At 53.8% G+C, this 26,840-nt stretch overlaps 1 protein-coding gene and 2 long non-coding RNA genes across 9 annotated transcripts in view; 1 reads left to right on the plus strand and 2 right to left on the minus strand.

Moving 5' to 3' along the window:
• Positions 1–1,169: 1,169 nt before the first annotated feature.
• Positions 1,170–9,760, minus strand: LOC121657624. The gene is made up of 3 exons (XR_006013675.1): positions 8,913–9,760; positions 8,719–8,802; positions 1,170–7,705 (listed from the first exon to the last, which is right to left on the minus strand). It is a non-coding gene; the product is annotated as an uncharacterized LOC121657624 (long non-coding RNA).
• Positions 9,761–10,048: 288 nt separating this feature from the next.
• LOC121657756 lies at positions 10,049–13,784 on the plus strand. The gene is made up of 2 exons (XR_006013708.1): positions 10,049–10,440; positions 12,373–13,784. It is a non-coding gene; the product is annotated as an uncharacterized LOC121657756 (long non-coding RNA).
• Positions 13,603–26,840, minus strand: part of ANKS1A (ankyrin repeat and sterile alpha motif domain containing 1A) — a 78,506-nt gene continuing 65,268 nt past the window's right edge. For 3 of the 7 annotated variants that reach the window (XM_042013820.1, XM_042013816.1, XM_042013821.1), the window contains 10 exons: positions 24,788–24,886; positions 24,280–24,432; positions 24,051–24,158; positions 22,188–22,352; positions 21,719–21,844; positions 21,513–21,584; positions 21,030–21,116; positions 20,512–20,649; positions 19,684–19,854; positions 13,603–18,517 (listed from right to left, as the gene is read on the minus strand). In XM_042013820.1, coding sequence (XP_041869754.1) covers positions 18,398–18,517; positions 19,684–19,854; positions 20,512–20,649; positions 21,030–21,116; positions 21,513–21,584; positions 21,719–21,844; positions 22,188–22,352; positions 24,051–24,158; positions 24,280–24,432; positions 24,788–24,886 — 1,239 coding nt within the window. In that variant the 3' untranslated portion in view covers positions 13,603–18,397. Of the gene's footprint in view, positions 18,518–19,149; positions 19,249–19,683; positions 19,855–20,511; positions 20,650–21,029; positions 21,117–21,512; positions 21,585–21,718; positions 21,845–22,187; positions 22,353–24,050; positions 24,159–24,279; positions 24,433–24,787; positions 24,887–26,840 lie in introns of all 7 variants that reach the window. The other 4 variants (XM_042013823.1, XM_042013822.1, XM_042013819.1 and 1 more) reach the window with 3 other exon arrangements.

Here is a 26,840-nt window from a genome sequence, read left to right on the forward strand (position 1 = left end):
TTAGTCCTAATAACCCCTAAAGATACGACAAAGGGGGCTGGAGGCAGTGGGAAATGTCCAGCTAAGCCAAGGCACCCACGGTGGAGAGGAGGGACCACAGCTGGACAGGAGGACGCTGAGGAGTCCCTGGGTCTTTCCCTACAAAAACACCCCCTCCCTGGGCTGCCCTCATGGGACAGGGACCTTCCCTTTGGGAGGGGGTTTGCACGAGCACACCAGTAACTCAAACCTATCCCTGGCACAGCCAGGCTCCACGGCAAGGGGTGGTGCCGTGGGTAAGGGGCAAAGGTGCGAGATGATTCTTAAAGCTGTAAAAAAATGTTGTACATAAAAATAGGAATGTGGAGGTGTTGTCCTTAGGATGTGCTCGGAGAGGACCCACCAGTGGGAATGTGCTATCCCACTGCTCACTGCCGCTGGAAGAAGCCGGCTCCAGTCTGTGCCAGCAGCTCCTGGGTACAAAAGCTCCTTTCCTGAGGTGTCGAGCAGGACGGGGCTCTGGTCATTGCAGCCCACATCCTGATCTGAAGACATCACCAGTGGGGTGCCACCACCCTCCTGTGAGTATCAGATCAGCAGCTGTGGCACTGCTTTTCTTCCTGGGCTGGGATTTGCTGCAGAAACACAAGTCACTTATGGCAGAGATGCATAAGAGCAGAGTCAAAATGGAAACTCTGCTCTGGATGACGTTGGCGGATCTCTGTGCCCAGCTGCTGCACCTCGCACCCCATCCTGTGATCCTTTATCATCATAACCAGAGGAAAACTAAACAATCCTCCTTTTTTCCCCCCTCTAACCTATCTTCTAAATCTGGAGACCGATCTCACGGCACGAGGGACAAGACCTTCAGCAATGTTGATTTATAACTGAGCTTCTAAATTGCAGGTTTACGCATTAGTATAAACACCCATAAACCAGCCTTAAATACACAGGACCGTGTGTAATTAAAACGCCAAAACACCGAGCAGCCACGTGACAGCACGGGGGAATGAACAAACTCCTCACTCGTGCCCAGACCGCCTCAGCAGGGACAGGTCTCTGGCCAAGTGCTCCCAGTTAAACCAGCGCCTTGCACCGCTGGGGCTGGGTCTTGCCTTTGAAGGCACCGCTCACACCACAGGAGCCAAGGGGCTGACCCCCATGTCTCAGCCCTCCAACGGGGTTGCAAAGTACCACAGCAAAGCAGTGGGGTTGCAGTGAACTGCTGATGTCCAGGAATTCCCAAAAAAGCGATATAATCTTGTTTTCTTCCCAAAGGATGCTGCCTGGTCGGGTGGTCGAAGGGGCAGTGGAGGTGCCAGGGCTGTGCATGCCATGGTGCCCCTCCAAGCACAGGGCTGTCTCCCAAGGGGAAAGTCGGGCAGATGGGGATTCCCAACATCACACAGGGAGTCTGGAGGGAGTGCCATGAGTCACACTGAAATCACCTGCAGGGCAGCCCGAGCTTTGGCCCAGTGGTTCCTCACCAGCTCCTGTTGCTGCCGCGTAGGGCTGGCATGGATCCGCACCCGGGAGCTGTCTCCAAAACTCTTCACAGGCATTGGGACAACCCTGCCAGCCCGAGCCTTGTGTGTGTGTGTGTGGCAGGGAAGGAGGTGGCAGGATTCTCCTCCCTGCTGCCTCCACTCCCCGTTGTGCACTTCTGGGCAAAATCCATTTGCTTTGGCTTCATGTAGGGCCAGAAGATTCGGCCCATTGTGCTGTGGCGCTGAAGAGCCGGCGAGGAATTGTCAGCCATGCTGAAACGGTTACATGGGGAGTCATGAAAATTTACTGCACCATGCTCCGGTCCCTCGCCAAGAAATAAAAGCAAAAGATCACAACAGGCATTTTTTTAATTTGAAGCAAAATTAAAAAAAGAACGGATCCGCACTCAGAAAACAACAACCACATCCACAGATCAAAGCAGCTGTTCTCCTCTCATTCGGGGTTTTAAGAGGTTTCTGCAGCTACAGAGATGTTTACACAGGGAGAGAGATACATACATTGTGCTGTCTTGATGCTGCCTCTCCCCCCTTCATCTGGCAAAACATTCCCTGGGAGGCGATATGAGGTCATTCCTAGCCCCTGCCTTGTTTTCCTCAAGCTGCAAGGCTTCGGGGCAAGAGGCAATTCAGTTCCCATTAGCACACACACATTTGCACTTGGAACCCTCCCATGTACATTTTGCCTGGGGGGTGCTCTCGATGGACTGGGAACCAACCCTTGCCAGCTTGTTCCCAGAGGGAATTCCAGCAGCCGGAGCTGCCGTGAGGGCCAGCGGCTTTGGCAAAGCCCCTGGGAAGGGACATGGAGCCGGGAGGTGGGCTGGCATCTTCTGCAGACCAGCATCTTCTACAGACCAGCCGTAATGTTTCTGTGGCTTCCACCACTTTTACGACGAGAGGGGCTGAACGGCTCTGGGGAGCACTAATGGGCTGTAAAAGGCTTTTTCCCCTCTGCCTCCTTGGCTCCAGCCCAATTCCGAGCGGCAGTGAGCCCCACTCCGGTGCTTGCGCAGGGACGGAGGCCGTGGGAACGCGCCAGGGCAGGCTCTGCCTTCACCTCTTGGCATCAGCACCTTGGTCCTGCTGCTCCATGGGCAGCACCCGCTTTGGCAAACAGATGGATTCTGGCCGTGAGCCAGGCTGCACTGTCTGTGCAAACGATAAAACCCTCCGAGATGATTCTCCCCATCTCTAGCAGGGATTTAATGCCATGTGCTAGGAAGGAGCTGCTTCGGCTGTGTGTGCTTGCATGATGCTGAGCCAAAAGCTGTTTCTGAGGCTGCACAAGAAGCTGCCGAGAAGCAGAAGTCCCCGAGGCCCTTAGGGCTTGCAGAAGCAGTTACTGAATCAGGCAGGGATACTGCAGGCAGAAGAGTGAACCAGGAGATTTCCCTTTCCCTCCAGTCCACGAGAACAAGAGGGTAAATGCTGCCAGTCCAGAGCAGGACCCCCCATCTTTGCTGGACCCAGCAGCTGGGGGATGGATGCTGGTGCTGCATCCAGACCCTGAACACTGGAAGGTGCTGGCTCAAGAAAACAGCAGCCCAGACATTTCAATGCCCCAGCGAGGGCTGTGGTCTACAACTTGGAACAGAATAGACTATTTTTAAAAACCGAGAGGAAAACACAGTATTCCCAGTAACACGCCAACAGTCCAGGCTCACGCAGCTCAGCCGGTCCCCAGCACTCGTCCCTCATTTCCCCAGCCTACAGTTTGATCCAGATGCCTCCAAGGTGGGTAAAAAAGCACCAGGTCCCACTAAATGACTGCCTGGCACCCTGTGACACCTTTTTTCCAGTGTCATGGAGCTTCCCAAAATGCTGCCTGCGAAAGCCCTTGTTTGTAATTCCCAGTTTGCAGCAGGAGAAGGTGACACACGCTGAGGTGTAGTGACTTACCCCAGCGTCACCAGGAAGGTCGATGGCAACGCCAGGAATAGCCCCATTCCCAGTTAACCACTAACCACACTTATCCCAGAATAAGGGTCCCTTTTTCCAGCTGAATTTATAACAGCTTTCCAAGTGACATAAGGTCTTACAGAAATAGGCAGGCTTTTATTCCAGAATAATTACTGGGAGATCGGACTGGAGCGTGTATAATTACACTGGTGTCGCCGCTGCTGGTGAGTCGGACCCTGTGCCACTGGGAGACAGCTTTTATCTCACCCTACTTTTCCACGAGCACATGTACGTCAGCTGGGAGATCGTCAGGATGTGGGTGGAGAAGGAAGGGGCTTTGGGTAGAAAGGAAAGTGATGTATCACTCTCTACAGCTCTGTTAATCACATTTCCCATAGAAGATGGTAAAAGGTCTTCAGCTACTGAAGTAAAAAGGAGTCTTTTGGGGTGTGCTGGGTCACACCCCAGATGGACTCAGCAACACTGTGCATCTGCTTTGAGTCAGACACAGCTTTGGAGCAGGTGGGTTTTTTAAAATACATTTTATGTCCCACACTGGTAAAATCAAGCTCTGAGTCCAGGTCGAGGCCTGAAACACATTTCTGACAAAAGCTGTGGGAACACATCATAGCAAAACACCCTTTGAAAGTAACCTCATCATTTATCAGGTGTTGATGTGTTTGTGTGTTGGCAAGAATGGCGCCTACCAGGAACGGGGCTGTGGGGGGCTGTGGGGGGCTGCTCTGCTGCCCACAGCCGCGACAAGGCAGGGGTTAACTGTGACACCACGGGAACTCCAGGACCCAGACACACATGTTTAAAAGTAGCACTTCTCTCCTTAAAATAGTTTATGGATCTTACTCGGGGATAAATCCAACACCCTGGAGCAGAAGGAGACCTATTAATTCCTGAGTTTTTTCACGCTGTAGTAAAGCAGCGGTTTTATTTGCCCGCCTAGTGTAAGATGTCAGTCATTTTCCCACTTGCATTTCCATCTACAGTTTAACAAGGCAGCAGTTTATTTCCAGAAGCCCCGGCCAGACCCCAGCCAACTGCGTCAATATTTTGTTGCTTACACAAATGCCACCATTAGAGTCAATACTGTGTTCCGAGGGAGGCTTTTTCCCCTTTCTTTTTTCTTGGATGATGCATGTACAGCTCTGGAAATATGGGAGGGTAAAAGAAGCCTCTCCGAGCGTGTACCTGGCACAGAGGTATGGGCACAGTGCTCAGGGCGCTGACCTGACCAAAGGCATTTGCTAATTAATTCATTCTTCTTAAGACTTAACTGCCTCTTGCCTTCAGAAACCAAGGCAAAACCTGAGCCAAATCCAAAGCCTGTCAGAAAACACGGAGAGACCCTCATTGACTGCAGAACGCTCCAGAGGAGGGAGCTGGCTGGTGCCAGCCGCGGAGCCGACAGGGGCAGCCATCCAACTCAAACCGGCCGCTTTGCTCTCCCACACGGCTCCTCGGTGCCACTTTCGGGATAGAGGAGAGAGGCAGAGCCTGGCTGTGCCAGGGGCTCCCCACCCTCCTCAGCCTCCTGCTACAACACTGCTTTGGGGTGTCTTCCCTGTGCTGCAGCAGGTCACCATGGGCTGACCACGGCTGCTGGCTTGTTTGAGGGATGCTCCTCAGCCCACACTGTCTTGTTGCCTTTGGCATGCTCTCCCAAAAACCCTCAGAGGTTTTCTGGTCCAGCATGAGCTCATCCCTCTGCCCCAGCCTCCCCGCACACAGCTCTTGAGAAATGGGGCTCTCAGGGCACCCCCAGCACCTTCCTGAATCCACACCCCACCCACACCCCTAGAAGCTGGGGGCTTTTAACACTGCATGTAGCTAAAACATCTGATAAAATCCCAAGGGGAACAAGGAGAACCCAAAGAACAAGGGTCTGACAGCCCAACCAGCTGGGGAAGCCCTGCAAGATCTCCTTCCTAATCCAGCATCAGACCACTTTTGCATGAGAACAGAGCAGCCTTAGTGTGTCAACAAGCCCTAAACGCCCGAGGGCAGCTGGAAGTGAGATGACATTATTTTTTTTATTTAAAACGGACTTCTTAACCTACAGGAAAGTAAATGTTCTTCTAGGATGGCCAAGAAAACCACACTGGGATTTTCCAAATGGGCATGACTGACTGTTTATGAGCAGAGGCTTCCAAACGCAGGAATAAATGGCTTGCTCTCAGCAGGTTTTCCTTTCTATATTTACCCTCACCTGAAATGAACATTATTGCACACTGCAACACTTATTCCCTCTGATCAGGGCAGCGGGCGAAGAACTAACCAGCCGCAACACGTCAAATAAATTGTTAATCTGGTGTTTGCACGGGCAGGGGGAGGAGGGAGTCCCCTGGGTTTGGGGCAGGGCCCAGGTCCTGCTTACAGCTCCCATCCCAGCTCTGCAGGAATGCTTTGCTTGCCTGCTGCTGCTCCTGGCTGCTGAGAGCTGGAGCTGGGCCCTTCACGGAGCTGATCCATTGGTCCCTGAGAGGTCTCCAGCCCTGTAACACCCAAGCAATCCTGATCACGGGCAGCTGGTAGAAAGGGATGGCATGTCATGCAAAGACCTGCCCAATGCTGCAAGAGAAGACTTCTGAAGAGCAAGAAAGTGCACCCAGACTGCAGGTGAATGTTCAAGCACAAGATAATCTTCTCCAAAGCACTGGGCTTTGCCATCCATCTCCATGAGTCCCACGTTTCACACTGCGTGCTTCTCTGCCTGTTCTCAATGTGGGAAGTCCCTATGGATGCAAAGGGGTGGTGCCTCCCACGGACAGGTCCCCTGGAGGCACAAACTGTCCTGCTGATGCACAGCTTAGCCATAAAAGACCCAGAAGTTTCCTTGATAAGGGGCTGGGGGCTGAGCCATTGTGAACCAAACCTCACCATGAGGCTGGTCACTCAGCTGTAAAATCTCTCCTAATCCCAGCCCTGGGGAAAGGAGAGGACAGGGAGATCACCTGCCTCTCCAGGATGTCGCCCACATCACATGGCTCCCTGGGTCATGCTCACACTCACCACCACCTTCAAATCTGGGCTTGACCTCCAATTTACCTTGCAGTTCACTAATTGTGCCATCCATTCTGGCATGCCAGCTGGAAAAGGGGTTCACATCGCCCCAGGAAGTACAGGGGGGATTAATCCTCTATGGTAGTGGGGGAAGTTGATCACTCATTAGTGTCTGCGGGTGCCAGGGACCCTTGGATGTGGGCAGCAGGGATGAAACAGCTTTGTTTTGCTCACAGGGCTTCCATGTACTCATGCCAGACAGGACCTGGTGCTTTTTTTTTTCCCAGCTCAGACTTTTCACTTTTGGAAAAGCCTGTCCTTGTCAGAATAGCTGAGCAAACCCTTCTCCAGCCAGCCATTCCAAGAGAATTTGTGTTAATCCAGATTAACGAACATAAAGCAATCTAGATAAACCGCATTAAGCCAAAAACACCTTTGAACTTTCTTTTTTTTTTGGATCACAATCCCTCCCCGAGCACTGTGTGTGGTTTGGGCCTCCCTGTACCTTCAGCTTCCCCAGAGCCGAGCTCTCCACCAAGCCACAATTAAGTCAAGTCAGCAAATACAAAGATTACCCAGAGCCAGCGGCACCAGCAGCAACCCAGTGCTTTGCACGGGGACCCCAAAACCAATTTTGGGTGTGGAGGAGTCCAGTGGGGTGAGATGGCACAAGAAGCATCTCCCCAGCTCCATGCACAACTCCCAGTCACAATGCCTGGGCTGTGGCCAGGCTGCCCATGTGACCATGAACCAAACCCCTCCAAACCTCAGTTTACCCAGCACCAACCCATCCCCTAAACACACAGATGACGGATTGGTCTGGAACATCCTGAGACCAGGTGCTGCCCACAGGAGGCTGGACAGGACAGGGGGTGGTTTGCTCCAAGTGGCTGCTCCCTGCAGCTCGGACACGTCCACTGTGACTAAGGTGGCAACAGCCAGCTCATGCACATGGGATGTCTCACGGGAAAGGTCATGTACCACCTGAGGAGGAGGGGATTGACAGACACCATAGTTGCTGGTGAAGCATGTGCTGTGTTATGGGCACATACACACCTTGCATGCCCATGCCAGAGCTAGCACTGCAGCAGGCACTCGCTTCTCCAGAGGACTCCCAGCCAAAATCAGGGGCTACGGCAAACCCGATGCCAAGACATCCTCTCACCTGGACAAGGTGGAAAACACCCATTCACATGCCTGCTGGGACGCTGGGAGCTCCTCAGGATCCAGCTGTCTCTGCCCACGTATTTGCACCAGCATCCAGCACAGGAACAATCCAAAGCTTGTCTAGCGCCCAGGAGCTCCTGCAAAAATAGCTTTCCTGGCGGATTGGGCAGAGGAAAACTCCAGTCTTCCCCTGCTCTCCCCTCCACACCCTCCCGAAACACCTGCTAACACTTTCTGCCCTCCACCCCCATTGCCTTCCTCCTCTAAGGCCAACTTCCAACAGCCACAGATGTAGCTGCTACGCTCCAAATTCCCTCCTGTTTTGGAAGTGAGGGCTGTGGCACCACCACGGCTCTGCTTCTCCTGTTGGGACGGGGTTTGCTTTTTCACAGAGAGCTTTCTGCGGCTGTTCAGCATGGCAGCTCACAGCTCGGGGCACTGTGCCTCACTCCCAGGTGAGTTGGATCGGGATACACCAGGAAGTTTGCTTTCGCCTCCTCTGTCGGCGCGTGGGTGTGCAAACAGTGACCAGTTTCTCTGCTGGTTCGACTCTTTTAAATGGGGACTTTCATATTCATCAGGCTTGGAAAAACATTGCCAACTTTTAAACAAAAAATCCATTTCCCCTTCCATGGGGAAGGTATTTTTGTTTGCACTGGCAGGCTCTCCCCCTCGCCGTGCCCAGCACGGTCATGACAGTGGGGCTGCAAAAGCGTGGCCATTCTGCAGGTGAGGAAGGTCCAGCTATGGAGCTCTCTCTGCCCCTGCCAGGAAAATGGGAGCCTTCTTGGAAAGCTGAGCCCTCCACACCAGGCTGGGTTTAATTTCTTAGGGAACTTGCTTTAAGCAGGGCAGAGGAGACCTGCATGGGCTCTCCACAGCCCCTCATCGATGAGGCAGATTTGCAGCCCAAATGGTCCTTTTCCAATGTCATCACCAGGGTTACAAATTTCTGAGGTGATAAAAGGGCAAACTGGAAATCTCCCTATGGAGTTTGCTGCCTGACACTCCAAGCGCTCACCCCGAAAGACTCAAAATCCCAATTTCCTCTGTTGGGATTTCAGCTAGATGGCTTGGCTAAAATAAATGAGATTAATCTAATCAGAGAGATGGATGGAGGTCATTAAAACAGTAGATTAAAAGAACCCACCCTGCCCTATTACCAGTGCTCCTGAGGTCTTCTGCCTTTGTGGCAAGTTAAACCCACTCAGGAATTAGATTGCCTTGCAGAAATCTGCAGGAAATGCATTAAAAATACATTCTGCTATTACAATTCTTCATGTCACCAGTCACTAGGGAAAGGAAATTAATGCAGGGCAAATGCATATATATTTAAATACTTACAATTGCCTCCTCTGGGATCAGGATTTATAGGCTGGAAGCGATGGGCCCTGCTCTGAAACAGAGACAAGAGCAAACTGCAGTCCCCTCAGGAGCTGTGCTGTTCTATTCTCTATAAACGCTATTTCCCCATCTTCATCTTCCTCACACGAAGCTAAGGATCAGAAAAGGGCAGGAGCTGGGTCTGGCAACTGCACAAAGCTGCGCAAGGAGCACTGAGGGAAATTCCCGGGCAGGATTTGGGCCAGATGGGTCTCATGATGAGCTTGACTGGTTTTGCTTCTCATGACCGGTTGCTTTCCCACTCACAAACCGTTCCCGTGGCTCTGAGCAGCCGCCCCATCCCCTGCCCCTGCTCTGCGGCCCTGGGGGCTCCATAATCCCTCAGTGCCGCCGTGCCGGCCGGCAGTTGTCATGGATGCTGAGGAAATAAAGTAAGAAGGGGAAAAAATGCTGGGAGGGAGAAAAAAGGCAAATTGTTTATTGGCACACAAGGAGCCTCATCCCGGATTTCGTGGGTTTGCCCCTCGGAAGGTTTAACCTCAATCCCAGTGAAGTGCAGGGGAGGTTCCAGCAGGTGACCGGAGTCAGGCCCTTCCTTCTGGGCCCGCCGGAAAGGAAAATGGACAAACCCAGAGGAATGAGGGAGAAGGAAGGATGCTGCGGCGGCTGCACGGCCAGCAGCGCTCCCTGCAGCTCCCCGACAGCTCCGGGACGCCGCTCCCCGCAGCCGGGCCCTGCGGCAGCTTTCCGGGATGGCAGGGCCGGGATGCGATGGCAGGGCCGGGATGGCCGGGATGCGATGGCAGGGCCAGCATGCGGTGGCAGACCCCGGACTGCCCCCGGACTGCCCCCGGGTCTCGGCGCCGCGGCCGCCCCGTCCCTCAGCGCGGCCCCGGGACCCGCCTCATACCGGGGCCGTCTCCCCCCTCCCTCTCCCCCTCCGCCTGTAATGGGAGCGCCCCGCCGCGCCGCCTCGGCACGGCGCCTGGCGCGGCCCATTCGCGGGGCAGGGGGGCCCCGCGGTTTCAGGGAGTCCCGGCCCGCCGGGCCCGAAGGCGGCTTTGGGGGTGGGCGCGGGATCCCCGGGGCGGGGGCAGCGTCCGGGGGCAGTGTCCGAGGGCAGTGTCCGAGGGCAGTGTCCGCTGTTAATTCGCTCCGGGCCCGGTGCTAATTCAATGAGGCGGCGGGGCCGCCCCTCCCGGCCGGCACTAGGGGTCAGCCCCGCGCCGGGGATCGCGGGGACGAGAGGGAGGCGGGTCCCCTCACACCCACGGCCGGCGAGGTGATTTGTCTGTACACAAACCTGCGCGTTTTCACTCAAAAGCTGCTCAGTACATGCTTTTAACCCCGTTTTTCTCTCGAGGCTGTGGTTCGTGTTCCTTCCTTTACTTTTATCCTGCTTTTCTGCACCAGTTCTCTCCTGGAACCAGCTATGGGTGGCCACTGGTGACATTACCACACTGGCCATTGTGCATGAAATTGTCCTCAGAGCGACTTCGGACTGCCAGGGGTCGGCTTCTCCCAACAGGTCTGCGTGCATATAAATATAAGTATAATTTATTTATTCAGGCTTGGCTTTTCTCTGTCCTGTAGCAAAAAATGTGTGAGAATGGGGGTGGAGGTGGTTTGGGTCTGACTGTAGAAGTAACAAGAAAATAAGATAGCTCCTGGAATAAGCAAAAAAAAGTTGGAGTTTTATTTATTCATTGCTCCATGATTTATTAAGATGTTCTTAAATCTGATGAGTGTCAGGTATGAGTCACTAATATGGAAAGATTTAGAGGCTCCAGCTGTGTAAGCTGTGATTGTGACACGAACAAAGCAGACTGCAGAGGAGCTCTCCTCTGAGGTGTTGGCATCTCAGCTGAAGAGCTGTTTAAGTGACTGACACTCACTGCAGAAACAAGCACTAGCTAGAAAAACATTCTGTTGCTCTTCATGAGGGTGTGGAGGATTTCTCTGAAAAGTGCTGTGCTCTTTTTACCCCTCAGCTGACAGGGTAAGTTCTGCATTTGATGAACTTTCTCAGCGTTCCAAAATGGCCCCACTTTACAGCATTTATTGCTGTGTAGAACTTTCAATTCACTGTCTCATCCCAAGGAGATTTTCGGGGTTTTGGACTTGCTGAATGTCACCATCCAGAGCCTCTGCACTCACTTCAAGATCCGAGGGTCCAGTACAAATGGAAGAAATTCCAGGAGCTCTTGGATAAGCTGCCTAGCAAAATCAGGGAGAAAGGGAGAGAACTGCTACTTCTACAGGAGCTACTGAAGCACTAAATGCACCCTGGGTATTCCAAAACTGATGCTTTCATCACCTGTTCAGTAACAGATGAGAGAAATGCCTCTAAGAGCCAGAGGCCTCATGGATCCCTCCCTCAAGGCCTGTCACTGGCACACCTCACACAGTGAGCCTGAGCTCCTGGATGCAGAAAACAGAGCTGAGAGCCTTCCCAGGAGGAACTGGGAGTTCTCACAAGTTAGAAGAATTCTGAGATCCTGCGAGGAATGAGGGAATGCAGCTAGGAGGCCTATTTAAAAAGGAAAAGCTGCATTTGATGTAGACATCTTTTTTCTTAGCCTGCAGAGATTTCTCTACAGCTGCCTGTCTCCTTCCTCAGACTCCATTAAAGGTACTTCTTGGAGGCTGAAATCCTCTATCCAGTATAACATTCTGTGGATACCAGTCCCTGGAGTCTAACCCTGTGCTGGGACACGAGGGCTGTGTCAGTGTAAGCAGTTCTCCGCCGTTCCCTGCTGTCCCAGGCAACAGCACCATGCTGTTCCTCCCACACACATCCCCTCAGGCTGCAGTGCCCCAAACCTGCTTCTTGCAGGCTGAGCATGACCAGGCTGGTCCTGCAAACATCTGGTGTGTGACCCCACTGCAGGGAGCTTGGATCAGCCCAGAGAGGCTGAGCAGGAGCAGCAACAGCCCCTTGGCAGCAGCCCCCACCCTGCAGTCAGAACAGCACAGCAGAGCCAGGACTCACCTCCTGTTAACCAAGGACCCACGGATCTGCTTTGCTGGGAGCCTGGGCAAAGGGAATTCCCTGAGGTAGGAGAAGGGCTCGAATACCTTCACAGCTTTTTCATAAAGACACCCAAACAAACAGCTGGCTCTGCACCTTCTGTAGAAGGATCTGGCCTGACTCTGTCCCGTCCACACCACAGGTCACTGATGTGGCTTTCTCCTACGTGAAAGAAATTGGATGTTTGACAAAGGGAAAGCAAGGTGACTACACCTGATACTGGAGTGCTCTCAGGTGCCACACAGTGTCACCTGGGTTCCTGTGCTGGATGCTGGTTTATCTGCATCCATCCAGAGCGTTCCTGGTTCCTACAGCATCCTCCTGTAACAGGGCTGTCCCCAGTCTGCTCCTGGCTGCCTGAGGAATCTCACAGAAGATTTCTGTTGATTGACCAATTATTTTTTGTTTTCATACTTTTCATCCCTACAGGGCAGTGGATTCATTCCCTCCTCAGCCTTTTAATTTTTCTCGATGGACAACATGCTCAAAAAGATTTCCCAAAGGGCCTTGGTTGCATTCAGGAAGAGCTGCTGGAAGTTGGGTGCGGGTTTGGAAGCACGATTTACAACAGGCAAGAATTTGGGAATTCTCAGGAAGGTACCTCTCCCAGATGCAAGTTGGATTATTTCTGATCACATTCTCCATGTAACCAGGCAGGGGTGGAATTCATTCTCCTCCCGTTTCTCAGATCCTGCCTCAGCTTGTAAAAATCCATCTGACAACTCCACCGAGGCCAGCAGAAGGTGACCCTTGGCACATCAGGACCTGAATAAACCTCTCAACTAGAAAAAGCAGCAGCCTTTTTTCCTCAAAAAGCTGTCACTGTTCGGTGGGGAAGGCAAGGGGCTGTGGAGCTCATTGAACTGCAGAGCAGATCAGGCCTTTTTAACTCAAGGTGTTCATTCTACCCGGGGCCTGTAACCTCTGCTGAGGTGTCAGTGAGGGCTGTGGCTGTGAGGGATAAAACCTCATGGTGTTTCAAACCATGAAACCAGCTCAGTGTATTTCATGTCAGCCCGAAAACCCGACTTGCCTTGTTATTAGAAATGGAACATACGGTATAAATTTAGCAATCCCTGGTGTATTTAGCATTTCACATCAGTCAGATTTTACTTGACACGAAAATCTGAACTTTAACCTGTTATTTAAATGTCTGGATTTCTTGCTCTAATTTTACATACTGAAATGTCCTAGTTCCTGGCAAGCCCCGGGTCTTTGCTGGGTAAATGTTCTAAGCAGTGGCTGCCCAAATGGGTACTGGTGTCACAAGAACCACTCACTGCCGTGCTGCAAAAAGGGATTTCAGTGGTTATCCCCAGTACAAGACAGCCCCCAGGGACACAACCCTTGCAGATGTACAGTAGGGGGGGTAAAAATGAGCTTTTCCAACCCTCCATCACGTGTAGAATACACCCACAACGGCTGCAGACCCTTGTGCTGTCTTTAACAGAACATTTGGATGTGATTTTACGCATAAATTAGTCTCAAAATAATAATATTCAATATTTGGGTCATTATGACTGACTGCAGAAAGAGCAGCTTTAACCAAAGCTCCCAAACCCCCCAGACAGTGCCTGCACGATGAGAACTGCCCTGCTTTGGCACAGACCCCCAGGAGACTTGGGCACAACACTGAGGCCACACACAACAGCACACACGTGTGTCTAAGGTTGTTTATTAATTCGGTCTGTTCTAAGTTGTACAATTATGAAAACAACAAAACGACTGCTGGAAGCCCAGGAATATTTACAATCTCGCCTTGTTGTAGTGAGGTCAGTCTATGTTGTTGCACAGATTGGTTATGTTTGGTACCACAAGATGTTTAAAATTCAGACAAATTTGAACAGATTAACAATTGTATATACAGGAAATAAAAGGAAATTCAAGTATCAAAATACAGACAGATTAAATAACATTTGTATTACAAATCAGCCCCACTGCCATACATCACAATTAGCAAAAATGTCCACATTGCAAACTGAACTCGACTGTCTCTGCTCTGTCAGGGAATCCCAGGTTATTCTTCTGTGGGTAAGAAAAATGTCTGAGCTGGGTTGACTTAGCGAGAACAGCACAGGTACTTTTCTTTGGGGAAAGAAAAATTTAAGTAATACCAATGTGAGATCTAAAAGGGAGACCTTAGCAACATGACAGCGTTGTGAGCACTGTGCCGGCTCCAAAACATGGATCTGAGCAGAACCGGGGAAATGCTGCTGCTGCTGCTGCTGCTGCAAACTTCTGAGGTGGGTGGAAGGAGCATTAAAGCATTGGCTCCACCTCAGCTGCACACAGAATGGGACGTGTTCAGGGCTTTTTGGCATCTGCTCTGTGTCTCAGCAGCCTCCTGAAGGTACAGACTTCACTACAGGTACAGCCTGGAAGGTGCCGCATCTTCTCCCTGGGAGGGGGGACAGGCGTGTACCCCAAAAAAGTTGCATAATTTCTTCTAAAAAGAAAAATCCCAAAGCAAGTTTAAAGTCAGCTGAACAGCTAAGATTAGCGCTGTTTTTTTTCTTTGTAAACACAAAATAAAAAAAGGATAAAGCATCTTCAATTTGAAAAACAAAAATTCATCCCCTCCTATAAAAAGAAAGACAAAACTCGGCAACTCCGTTTGCCGGCCGTGAGTGAGGGCTCAGCCCACAAACCAAAGTCTGTGAAACACAATCTGTCTTTAAGAGAGGAACGAGGCCCGGGGCAGCCCCAACTCCTCCCGGGCAGGTAATACAGCAGATGCAGTTGGATGCAATGTCATGGTCAGCACCAGAAATTTGGGGCACTTTCCTCCAGATAGCACAAAACCCTGCAGGAAGGAAGAGCCCGAATACTGCGCCGTGGGTGGGTGAAGGTGGCCGGGAGCCAGCGACTGGCATGGCCCAGGTCAGTCTCCAGCACTGAGTCCCTTGAGAGACCCCACCACACTGAACTGCCAAAACAACTGCTCTGTCTGTGAGGTGAGAAAGGGAGTATCTGGCTAAAGAATGGATCACTAAAGACAACCACAGGTTTACACGTGGGGCTGGAACGGACCACCAGGGTCACTGAGCCCAGTGCCTGAAGATTGGAGTCTTCATCACCACATCACCTCCAAGCCAACCTCCGAAACAGCTCACGTTTCAGAAAGGAAAGGTGTCCCTCCTCCCAAGCAGAGGTTCAATTTGCAATCTCACCAAAGACTTGTTGCCAACACACCAAATATTTACACTTACACCAGTATGAATTGCAACATGTGCATAACAAGGAATGTTAGGTTTCCTAAATTCATCGACTTAACCCAAAATCTCCACTCCCCCTTCCCAATCCTTTACAGGTCTGTGCCCTTGGGATTATGGTTCACTTCCCTCCCAGCCTCACTGGTGAGAGAGACTAAAGGAAATCCTGACATACAGCAGCAACTGGAGTTAAACAGGAATTACTTGGGCACAGCGTTCCCGTGCGGCAGCAGGTCCCACAGCCCTGACAGGGCCTGACGAGATCATGATGGACACACTGCACTATATTTTGCATCTGAAGAATTCATATCACAACCATTTTAACATTCTCCCCAGAGGGGAACAGTCTGAAAACACGTCAGTCACAGCCCAAACCACTCTGAAACACTGTAATTCGGAATAAAAGCAAGCACACAGCACCTTTGAGGTGGTGTCTTTGGGGACACTGGGCTCGGACGGGGCCAAGCCACCCTCAGGCTGATGTGGTTTGTCCTTGGGGATGGACTGTTTCAGTGTAATGCCCAAAATTTAACTCCTTATTTGTTCATCTTCTGAAACTGTTGCACTAATTAAATAATGAGCTAGTATCAAAAAAGTGCTAAATCACAATTGAATATACTTAAAAAAACCCCAACCTTTCAGGGCATAACTGCATTTAAAAACAAGACAGGTGCACAGAGGCTGGAGAAGGGAGTTGTCCCCAGGAATTCAGTGCGGAAATGGGAAGAAACGGGGTCCTTGCCATAGAAATGTCAAGTATTGCAACACGACAGTTTGGGGGATAAGGAAGCTTTGTACCATTGGGGAAATTGGCCACAGCTGCTCTGGGGTGAAAGATCCTTTGCAGATTCTTCTCCTCCAGTTACTTCCATTTGCTACAAAAATGTGGAGTAGCTTGGAGAACAGGATGCAGACTTACCCCACCAGGTTCTCACACGGGAGGAAGGGATTTCCAGGAATTTGGCATTTTCTCCTGTTCACCCAGAGCTGAAGCAGAGTAAGTACCGTCAGAAATGCGCACACCATGCCCCTGCTAAGACTTTTGATCGTGCTCCTCGCCGGACTGTGGGATTCTCAGTAAATAAAAATTTCTTTGTTTTTTTTCCTCACCAAAAAGCTGCAGCGCTACATTGAAACCGTGAACCGGATTTGCTCTGCGTCACTTCGTTAAAAAAGAAACGGGTCGAAAGACGTTTGTCTCAAACTAGAAAAGGCGACATCGCTCTCGGCCTCCGAGTCTCGAGTTTTCCTTAGCTAGGAACGGAGAGAGCGGCTTTCCTGGGCGGAGGCTGGGTCCCTTTCCCCCTCTGCTCTGGGAGCCCTCACCGAGCAGCCACACACCCACTCCGAGGCAGCCACCCGTGCCAGAGGGAGATGATCTTCATGTCAGGAGGCCACTGCATCCCAGGTCTCTGTCCCGCTACTACATCCCGTGGTAGGAGACGGCTGCCCGGAGCTCAGCTTCGCAGAGGCAAACAGAAAGGAAGATAATGGAATGAATTTCCGAGTCATACAAAGACAGGTGCTGGGAAAGGTGAGGCGAACGGCCCGGAGATGGGACACAAAAGCCGTCAGGGCTACGGACACAGAGCGGCAGCGGCGCGGTTTGGGCAGGGCTGCCTGTGATCCCCACTGGGTTTGGTCACCCTTAGAAAGGCACATGCTCTCGTGACCCGGATTTAGGGGGTGTGAAGGGACCTGCCCTTCCCAGCTGAGAGCAGGGGGAGGTGAAGAGCTCAGACCCTCTGCCACTGGGCGGATGTGTGGCAGCTGCGTGGTGAACACCTACATGTAGAAACTGCTGTGCCACCCACACCAGGGAGTGAGTTTCTCTTAGAGGAACACAGAAACCTTCAGGACACTCTTACAGCTTGGAAAGGTGCTGATGGAACCCAAACCCAACCTCCCGGAGCACCTCAGGCACAGCAATGTTCTGCTGTCCACAAGGCCTGGGCTGGCAGGGTGGCACTGCAGCCCCGAGGCAGTGCTGGCTCTGTGTCAGGGGGCTCTGTGGCATATGAAATGTATGTACTAGACTGAGCTTTCCTTTGTTTTTTTGCTTTAAGACAACTTTTTTACTTGTAGTCCTCTCACTGGGTTCTCACTAGCTGAGCCCTCAGTCTGAGGTCAGTTTGCCATTAAGTTGCAAATGACTTGGGAGATCAAACTCATTCCTGAGAAAGAGCTAAATAAGGACTTTGAATCATCAGATTTCACCGCAGGTGAGGGGAAATGGAAGCTCTGAGGCAGCAACTCCAAAGCCACAGCAAAACTCAGATAAGCTGCTGCTGGCCCTAACACCAGGGACAAATAACCCAGGGCTGCTCCCTGACCTCTCCCTGCTGATGCTGCTTGTGGTGTCCAGCTGACACCTCCCCTCCCCAGCCCGGGGCTAACAACAACATGTGCATTTGGAAGCTAAACCACAGGCTGCCACGTGAGAACTATGCCCAGCGCTCACGAGAAGTCTGGTGAGTGTAAACACAAGGACTATGAGGGGAAGAAAAACCTACAAGGGACTGAAATGCATGCAACCAACCCCCCCTCCCCCCATCTCCGAGGGGACAGAGCTCACAGTGGGAACGATCACACCCAGCCCAAACCAACGCTCCCCCAACACCCAGAGCAGGTTCTGCGCCGGGCTTTGAGGAGAAGACTGCGGGCAAGGGTGGCCGTGAGGAAATGGAAGTGCCCGCGTGTTATTTGCAGAGAGCATCACAGTGGTTAGTGTCGGTTCGACTGGCAGGGAAGGAGGTGAGTTCACTGAACAGTACACAGCCGTGGCTCAGTCGGGAAGAGGAGGATCTAGGAGGAAGGAGTGTGTGCACCGCAGAGACAAGAGGTCTCCATCAGTCCAAGGACAAGGTGAGATAGAAAAAAAAGGCCTGGGGAGTGTCACATTGCCCCAGGGATTCACAGTGCCAGAGCGAGGGGGGAAGACGTGAAAACGGTGGGCGGCTTTCCTGGATCCACATCTCCGACTGCCAGCCTGCCCTCTCTGCTCCTCCTGCCTCACGGGCAGCTACAGCGCATTACCCTTGTTTCCGAGTAAGGAGATTCACAGTGTTCAGCAGCGATCAGGTACAAAAGCCGTTTAAGTCTACAGTCTCCTAAGTGCTGCTGCCTTGGACGAGGTGCCTACGTGGGCTCAGGGCGAGCAGCTGGAGGAAGAGGGAGTTTAGAAGAGCAGACAGATCAGATCGCAAAGGCACGGTTAGACGGGGCGGACGCGGGCGTTTGCTTTAGAAGATAGTGGTCTCATACTTAGTGCTGAGGGTCCGCTTGGAGTCCTGCTTGGGGTCCACGACCCAGGAGACACTGGCATGAGACTGGGAGTCTTGGTCCACTTCAGGGGGATCCAGCTAGGAAATAAGGAGAGAAAGGGCATGTTAGGACACCTGTGCTTCTGGGACAGAACGAGTGGGGATTCAAAGCATGGAGCGCCTGCCTGCCTATCGCCCGTCCCAAAAATGTGCATGTGTGCAAGGAAGCAGCTCTTGCTGGGGAGGGCATTTGAGTCCTTCACAGCTAAAACATGTCTGGCCACGTCAGTCTCAACCCAGCACCCCAAGATGACTCCCTCCCATTAGGCTGTGCATCCCTGTCACCATCAGCGACAGCTTTGCTCATCTCAAACAAGCATGAAAAACGGAGCGCTACAGAAACGGGACAGAGGGAGACAGCTCCTGGCAGGTGAGTTCCCACATGATTTACCCTCCTGACCAAGCACAGCTCTTTCCTCTTGTCCTGCTAAATCAGGGTGCCACGGGGACGTGACCACCCCAGCAGGAGCAGCGGGGTTAGCTGAGAGCTGCCACACTGCATCAGCAGGGGCGGGTGGGAGCGGAAGATCCCCGGGGTTCATCCGAACCAGAACAAGCAGGGGGAGGAACAACAGCAAGGCAGGACACGGGGGCACAGCAGGAGACAGAGGAAGTGGGGAGGCAGCCCGGGTCGGTTCGGAAGGGAGGATGGCAGGAAGAAGGGTAAAGACCTTCGCTCCAGGACTAACAGACTGCAGCGGCAGGTAGGAGGGGCGGTGTGTTGTACAGGTGTGACAGTAACAACAGCGGGTGTCGGGAGGGAGCGGCACCTGAGCGGGGGGAGCAAGCAGAACACAGACAAAAGGAGACATTAAAGGAAGGCAGTGGCTTGTGCAGCAGTCCCTGCTCCTCAGCAGCTCCAGTCTTGCCTGGTTTTGGCTGTGGGGAATCCCATACTGCAGCTCACCTACGGATCTCACTGCGGCTCTGCAGGGTTTGCCCGTGCAAGCTGTGCTGGACCCAGCAGGGCACTTAAGCCCCATCCCACCTGGGCTGTTTCCACCTCTGCCTGCCCTCCTGCTACCAGGGGAAGCCCCAACCCCACAGCAGGACTGGCACAGGCACAGACCTGCAGTGCCAGCAGCAGGACAGGCACCTGGACCATGTCTGGGCTCCCCCCACCACCCCAGGGAGGTGTAAGGGTGTGGTGCCCACGAGAACCCCCAGCTCAGCCCAGCAGGTCGCTCCTGCCTGCACACACATACCGCGGATTTCCTCATGCCTGCTCGTGGTTTAGGCACCGGTTTGGAAGATTTTGTTTCAATCATTTCTCCTGCTCCAGCACCCAGAGGCTTTGCTCTCTGGGCTTGCAGGGCGAGCTGGTAGGCGACCTCGAACGCCTGCCCCAACGTGAGGATGATCTCATATGTCAGGTTCTTCGAGAGAACAGAGAGAGCACACAGCTGTCAGATCACCCTGTGCACAGTCCCCCCTGGCTCAGCAGCTCCTCTGGGGTCACAGACCTTGGCAGAGCCAGTGCCTTCCCGTCAGCAGGTCACATCCTGCTGTGTCCCTGGCAAAGCCACTGAGCTCCTGATGTGGGGGAGCCGGGCCCACGCTGCCTCCCCCAGGGCCCCCTGCCTGGGACCCCCTGCCCACCTGTAAAGCCCCACCAGCACTGAAGTTCAGCAGCATAAAGAAAAATAGCACGAAAGTCTTGTGCAATTTTGATTCTGCCCAAGTACAAAAGCAAATCACGCTTCTACCCTCCCTGAGATAAAAGGTTGTTAAATCAGCCCATTATGCTCAACATAATTGAGAGCGTGTTAGGGGTTTGTGCATGGCACATTCCCCAGGAGGGAAAGCTCCTGCCCTGCTTTATTCAGCACTTGAGACGGCAGTAATGAAGCCAGACAAATATTCTCTTTGTCCACAGAGGTCCAAAGTAAAGACATTTCGAACCAAGACTACTTTATGGTAGAAATGGGTGAAAGAATCCTAGAAAGGAGCAGTCTGTGACTAGCCAATAAAGCTGAGGGATGAAACAAATGGGCTGTGAAGGACTGGGAGATGTGACATGACAATGCACTCACCACATCCACAGTGCTGAAGACATGGCAGTAGTGATGGCTGGTCTGCAGGTCCTTCGTGATGTAGGCAAATGTGCAGAGATCCTCGGGGTCCTGAGCAGCACAGGAGATGTTCCGGATCTCGTGCTCAGCAATGACATTCTGCCGGGGTCAACCACAAGCACCCGTCACCCTTCTGGGGATGGCAAATACACCTGGCAAACAGTGGCTGTGGAGGGTGTCCTGAGGACAGGGAAAGGGAATCTCCCAGCCAGAGCAGTTCCAGCTCCCTCCCATGGCAGGAATAAATGGCAACACGGTCCACAAGCAGCTGGTCTGCCAAGCCTTTGGCACTCAGGTAATCATCATCATCTTGGTGTTCTCAGTAGTCATCACCACCTTGGTATTCTCCCCCAGCCCCAGAATCTCCTCAGGACAAGCCATGGCTTCCGGACCCACAAGAAGTGACCTGCAGCCCCCAGGCAGGTGAGACTGCAGGTCATGTCCCTCCAAACATCAACTCTGAGGCATCTGCAGCTCACCTTGTTGGAGGCGTCGATGAACTTCACCCCTTTGTACGTGATGGACAGGATTATGGTTGGGATCTTTTTCATGTGCTCCGTGGATTTCTTCAGAAAGAAGAACATTCAAGTGAATGTTCAACTGTGAATGGATGGACTTGTCCCAGCCCACCCCAGAGACTCTCAGGCCCGTACAGTGGGTTTTGGGGATCTGGGACCAGGAGGAGGAAAGTTAGGTCCTGGTAGAAGCAGAGGGGAAGTGACAGGGACCTGAAGAGACTCCAGCCCTCACTTCCCCAATGAAAACACCCACTCTCCCGCTGCACGGATCTCCCAGGTACTGGGAACAATGCTGGGAAGGGGCAGTTCATCAGAGACAGTGGCACCATCTGTTTGGTAGTCTGGGCTCCCACAGGGTTTGGGGAATCCCTGAGATCCCCCCTCGCAATCCCCATCATCCACCACAGGCTGCAAGTGAAGCCCCCGGCCGCAGAGTCTCCGTACCCTCATCTTGGCACAGGCGTCCTGTGTAGACTCCGTCCCTCGGAGGTCTTTGATCAACATGGAGCCCAAGTACTGTGTGAAGGAGGGAGAGATGTTAACTCCTGCCAATCCCAAGGCAATGTCATTGCCCTGAGACTCCACGCTCAACAGCCTGACCCCCAGAGCCTCCTCATCCTCGCCACCCCCACAAACCAAAAGCCACTTACGTTGGCCTTGTACCCGCAGGACTCGAAGATGAGCTTCTCGGGCTGGTGCTGCCAGTTTTGGACTGGGGCGTACGGGGCTGCCAGGCTGGGGGGGCGCAGGGTTAGCTTGGACTCCCGACGGTCCTCCTGCATGGGAAGAAATATGGATGTGAAGCCACAAGAGGTTCAGCCTGGGTTGGAACAGCTCTCAGGGGGGCTCTTTGGGCAGAGGGGATTGAGGTTGGCAATGGCCAAGTCCCCCAGGAGCTGGGCAGAGGCAGCACACAGGGTGAAGGTGCCAGTGCTGATGGAAGTGTGAGCCATTGGTTTTTGAGGTGAAACTGAGGCACAAAGGAGCTGCTGGCTCTAACGTCTGAGGGAAGCTGAGCCTGACCAGCTCCCTCCCTGCATCATCCTACCTCCGCCCTGGCTCCAGAGACGGGGCAGCCTGCGCAGAGGGCCCCCAGGACACACAAAAGCACCCACTAACCTGTGCTTTGTAGCGCTCAGCTCTGGAGTAGGGAGCAACCTCAGTGCCACGATCGTGTTGCCTCTTGGCAGTGTCCCCGGAGGGCAGCAGGAGATCGGCAGATCTGCCTGTGCAGGAGTCGTTCTGGCTCAGGGGCGACGATGTCTGGGACATCAAGTCCTGGCACTGGAAGGAGCAGACACCGCAAAGGGTCCCAGTCAGCTTGGGCTGTGCCGTGCCCCCCATCACTCCCTCTACATCGCCCGACACAGGGTGCAGTGAGTGGACTAACGGGGTCAGCTCCTGCTCTGGGGGCCCCTGCCTCAGTGCCAATCCCACTCTTTATCTTCTGACACCTGATTTGCTCCAGGATGGTTTCAGCCACGTACTCAGCCCCTTCTGCCCAGCACGCCTCTGCCTCTGCAAGCTCCTCCCCAGGAGGGCAGGGGACACGCCGGGCTGGGGGCAAGGTGATTCCAGAGGGGTGGGCTCCCCTAAAGCACTGAGCTAAGCACTCGAGGGTGATGATGATCAGCCACCCCAGCAGAGGAGCCCCGGGAGCCGCCGCCAGAGCGCGCCCAGGGCCCGCAGGCACGGCCGGAGCCTCGGCACAGCCGTGGCCGCATCACTCCCATTCAGCCCACTCGCCTGATTTGCCATTGACGCCCGCCCGCCCCCCGCCGCAGCCAGCGCTGGAGCGCAGCAGCTGCAGCGCCAGGAAATGCTGCAAATGGCCCATTCTCCCACCCAGCCTCCCCGGGCAGCATCTCAATCAGCTGAGCCGCACCAAAGCAGCCCTCTCCCCGCCTCAGCCCCCCTGCCTTCGGTATCATCTGGCCCACGGTGCAGATCCTTGGCTGCTGGTCCCTCCCAGGCTCCTGCTGCCCAACGCGGGGGTTGAGCAGTTGGTGAAGATGCAGAGTCTGTACTGGGCACCCTCCCAGTGCAGCACCAGTGTGAATTCTCTCTGTTCTCACTCTTGAACCCAGTTCCTAAAAATTCCCACGTCAGCAAGCAGGACACAGCAGCCCAACTCACTTCAGCTAAGGCTGTTTGGGTTGGAAAGCCTTGGGAATCCAAGGCAAGTGGACAGAGCTCTGCAGCAGGGCAAGGACCAGATGTTTAGGATGGGTAAACTCCAATCACTTCAATTCCTGCTCCAGGAAGCTGATTAGCAATCTCTGGGAGGAGGCAGCACGACATGCTGCCCCATTCCTGAGCTCACAGGGTTGCTCTGAGCCCAGCAGCTTTTGCCAAACTCAGCTCTTAAAAGCCAGTTTTCAGGAAGAATGGGGAATGTGATGCTTCCCTCCCAGCCAAGCCCTGTAACAAGGACCTGACATCCAAATGCTGCCACTCCTGCAGCAAAAATCAACATCCACACATCTTGTCGAGTGCTATTTGGCAGCGAGAGCGGGAGCTCTCAGCAGCCCAGCCGGGCCAGGGAGAGGGCTCCAGATCCCAAGGGTGCAATCAAACACCAAGTCCCAGCTGCAGCCCTTCTCCAGCTGGGCTGGGTCACTCCTGCCTGCTGAAAGCTCCCACATCTCTGACCAGGAAACAAGGGCAACAAAGTGGGCTCAGAGCTCCCCTCCGTGCAGGGCAGAGGTGGGAGTGGCACCCTGCACCCCTTCAGTGCAGGCACCTGATCCCAAGGGGCAGCCTGGCCTTTGCCATGGGGTCGGCATCCAGAGGCTGACCTGCAAGGGCTGGAATTACCTTGCCCCATTCACTGCAATCACAAGGTTGCCCCTGCACAGGTATTTGCTGCCTGGGTGTCTGGGGAGGATGAGGTGAGCAGCTGAACGGACAGCACTGGCCATGGCAAGATTTCTCCCAGCACTGACACACGAGCCAGGCAGGGCAACATGAGCAGGGACTCACTCTCAGCTGGGAGAACCGTGGTGGCTTGGCTGGTGGCTCCTCATAGGGTCTGTCTGCCAGCGAGGCGATGATCCTCTTCCGATGGCCCAGCAGGTTCACTTTCAGCACCTGCAGGGAGAGACCATGGTCACCATGGGCACAGAGCTGCTCTGAGAGATTTGTGGCAAGTGCTGGCCCCAGGGAACGGGGCAGGATCTCGCTGCTCCGGCAGGAGAGAGGCGACACTCACGTTTACTATCTCAAGCTCCCAGAGGTTTTTCACAGTGTCAATAGAGCTGTAGCCACTCGAGAGGAAGGACTGGATGTAATCCTGCAGCCCCAGGGAGTCGAGCCATGCAGGAACTGAGGGCTGGCTATTCCCATCACAGCCCAGGGGTTTCAACTGTGAAAGCACAAGAAAGGTGTTAAAAGCTGCAGGAGCTGGGATCCCAAGGGATATGGGGTCAAAGAAAATCAGTTTACAGGCCATGGCCATCTCCACTAGCCAGTAACAAAATCACTGTATAAACAAAGAATGTGCTTGGGATCAAGACTGCCAGGAGGAACAGTCCCAGCATGGAGCTACCACCATCCACATAGCCTGGAAGATCAATATACTCCTCCTCCTCCCTGCTATTCCCCAAACCCTTCCCAGAGCCCCTGAGATTCCTCCATGGCCAGAGATGCAAGGACTGGCTTTTGTTTCCCCTGTGTTCCCAGCCATGCTTGGCAATGTCCCATCATCAGCTGGTGCTGACCTTCGGGAGGGAGCGAGCAGCCTGGAGCAGCTTCCGGCGGTGCTGCGGGTCACCGATCCCGATATCCCGAAGGTCCTGGTCTTCCATGACATTACAGCCCTGTGGGGACAGCAGGGAGCGACATGGGAGCAGGGGACAACAGGAACCACATCAGGCATGTGAATGGACATCACACAGTTATGGCACCCTCTGACTCGACCTCCAGCATGTCCTGGCAGCAGGAGGAGGAAGACAACAATGATAAGGAAGGCTTCCAAGGCTGGGAGCTCTGCCCCATGTACCGACCTCGGGCACAGAGAGGGCTGACACAAGCAGAGCTGCAGCACACGGAGCACTGCTCCCCCCTCCCACTCCCAGCCTTTAGCCCTGGGGCATGGCTTACAGCCACATCCCGTGGGATGCACACACAGAGGCTTTAAACATTCTGTAACAGTGCCCAGGCAAACCCCAGCCCTCTCCACGTCCGAGCAGGGGCTCTGGGTTCTGCTCAGTCTCCCTCCACGGCCACAGAGAAACCTGCACTGCTTTCCCTGGCAGCCCAGGAAGGTCAGGTGTCTCCTCTGGCTCCAGGCAGGGGCAGAGATGCTCCAGTCACCCCACACTGAGCTGTTAAAACCCATTTTCTGCCCCCTTCCCCCTGCAGAGCAGAAGCACACGGACTCTACCCCCCTTTAAAAGCCTCTGTCACAACCTGCTTCCCTGCTGTCCTACCTGGGCAGAGCTCAGCAGGACACGTTTCCCCTCCCCTGGCAGAGCCACGCTGCTGTATGACTGAAGGCTTCAGCTCGAGCCCGGACCCCCTTCCCGGCCCTGCCTCCCTCTGCTCCCCAGGGAGTCCCAGCAGAAGGTGTGCGCCGACAGCGCTTCACTGTTCCACATTTTGGTTTTATAAGAGAAACCCAATTAAGGCCGGCTGCAGGGAAGGTGAGGGCAGGTGAGATTGCCAGGCACCCTACAAAAAGGGCAGCAAGGGTTTCCTACCTCTTCCCATCCACAGTTTCGTGGGATTTCAGCATATGTGCTTTGCTGAATGCTACCTGCTTTAAATGCAGCAAGCTGCCCCGGAGCAGCCACCCCCCGAGCGTGTCCTTGCTCCCGGCCACGCCAGCAGCTGCTCTGCCCCTGCCAAGCAGCATCACTGCCACTTCCATGGCAGGTGTGGCGACAACAGAGCAGGATGGCACACAGCTCTCCACCCGGGAGCTGCTCTTCCCTCGGCCACAGAGGAGTGTTCAGGGAAACAGGGAATTAACACCAGAGATAAGAGATGCCCAGAGATCTCTCTGCCACGTGGGAGAGCTGCCCTGCAGCCCACACTACAGTCATTTAGCAAACAGCAGTGGCAAACAGCAGTGGGTGGCAGGAGGCACAGCTCTCACCACCCCCTGACGGGGCTCCTCTGCCTCCCCCTCCCTCAGCAGGTCAGATCCCACACACGATTCCTGGAGAGCTGGGAGGGGACAGGAGAGCAGAGCCTGAGCTGACAGCCACGGGCACAAAGGCATTTATTTGTCTGAGAGTTGTTTAAACAGCAGAAAGAGCTGGGACTAAATGGCTCTGCAGCCCATGAGGGGGGTTCATTCTGTGTTTTCCCAAAGGCCAGTTCACAGACTGTGCCAGTTGGGGCCATTGCGCTGGGAAGAGCTACTGCCACTGCCCCAGTGTGCCTGTGGACACCAGATCATGGCCAGACCCATCTCCCCTGCACCCCACGGCCTGTGAGCGAGGCCAAGGGACACCAGGGGCTCACCTGCGTGGCGACACTGCACACCATGAGCCGTGTGAGGATGGAACCACATCACGTGCACTGTTCTGTGCACCCCTCAACTGCACAAAATCAGGGAGTAAGAAGAGGCAGGTTGCTGCTGAAGGCTCCAGGCTGCCCATTTGGTGCACAAGCAGCAGCTCCCTTTGGATTGGGAACAAACCCCCTGTGATTAACACAAGGAGCTGCTGCTGCCAGGGCAGTGACCTCTGGCTGGTGGGCAGCAGCATCCCACCAGAAAGATGGAAACATCCCCTCCCCTTTCTTGTTCACAAATTTTAAGCCAAA

Source organism: Corvus kubaryi, unplaced genomic scaffold (genome assembly GCF_017639235.1).
Source record: "Corvus kubaryi isolate FWS band 111438036 unplaced genomic scaffold, C.kubaryi_AGA036_p1.0 split1-37355, whole genome shotgun sequence".
Taxonomy (NCBI): Eukaryota; Metazoa; Chordata; class Aves; order Passeriformes; family Corvidae; genus Corvus; species Corvus kubaryi.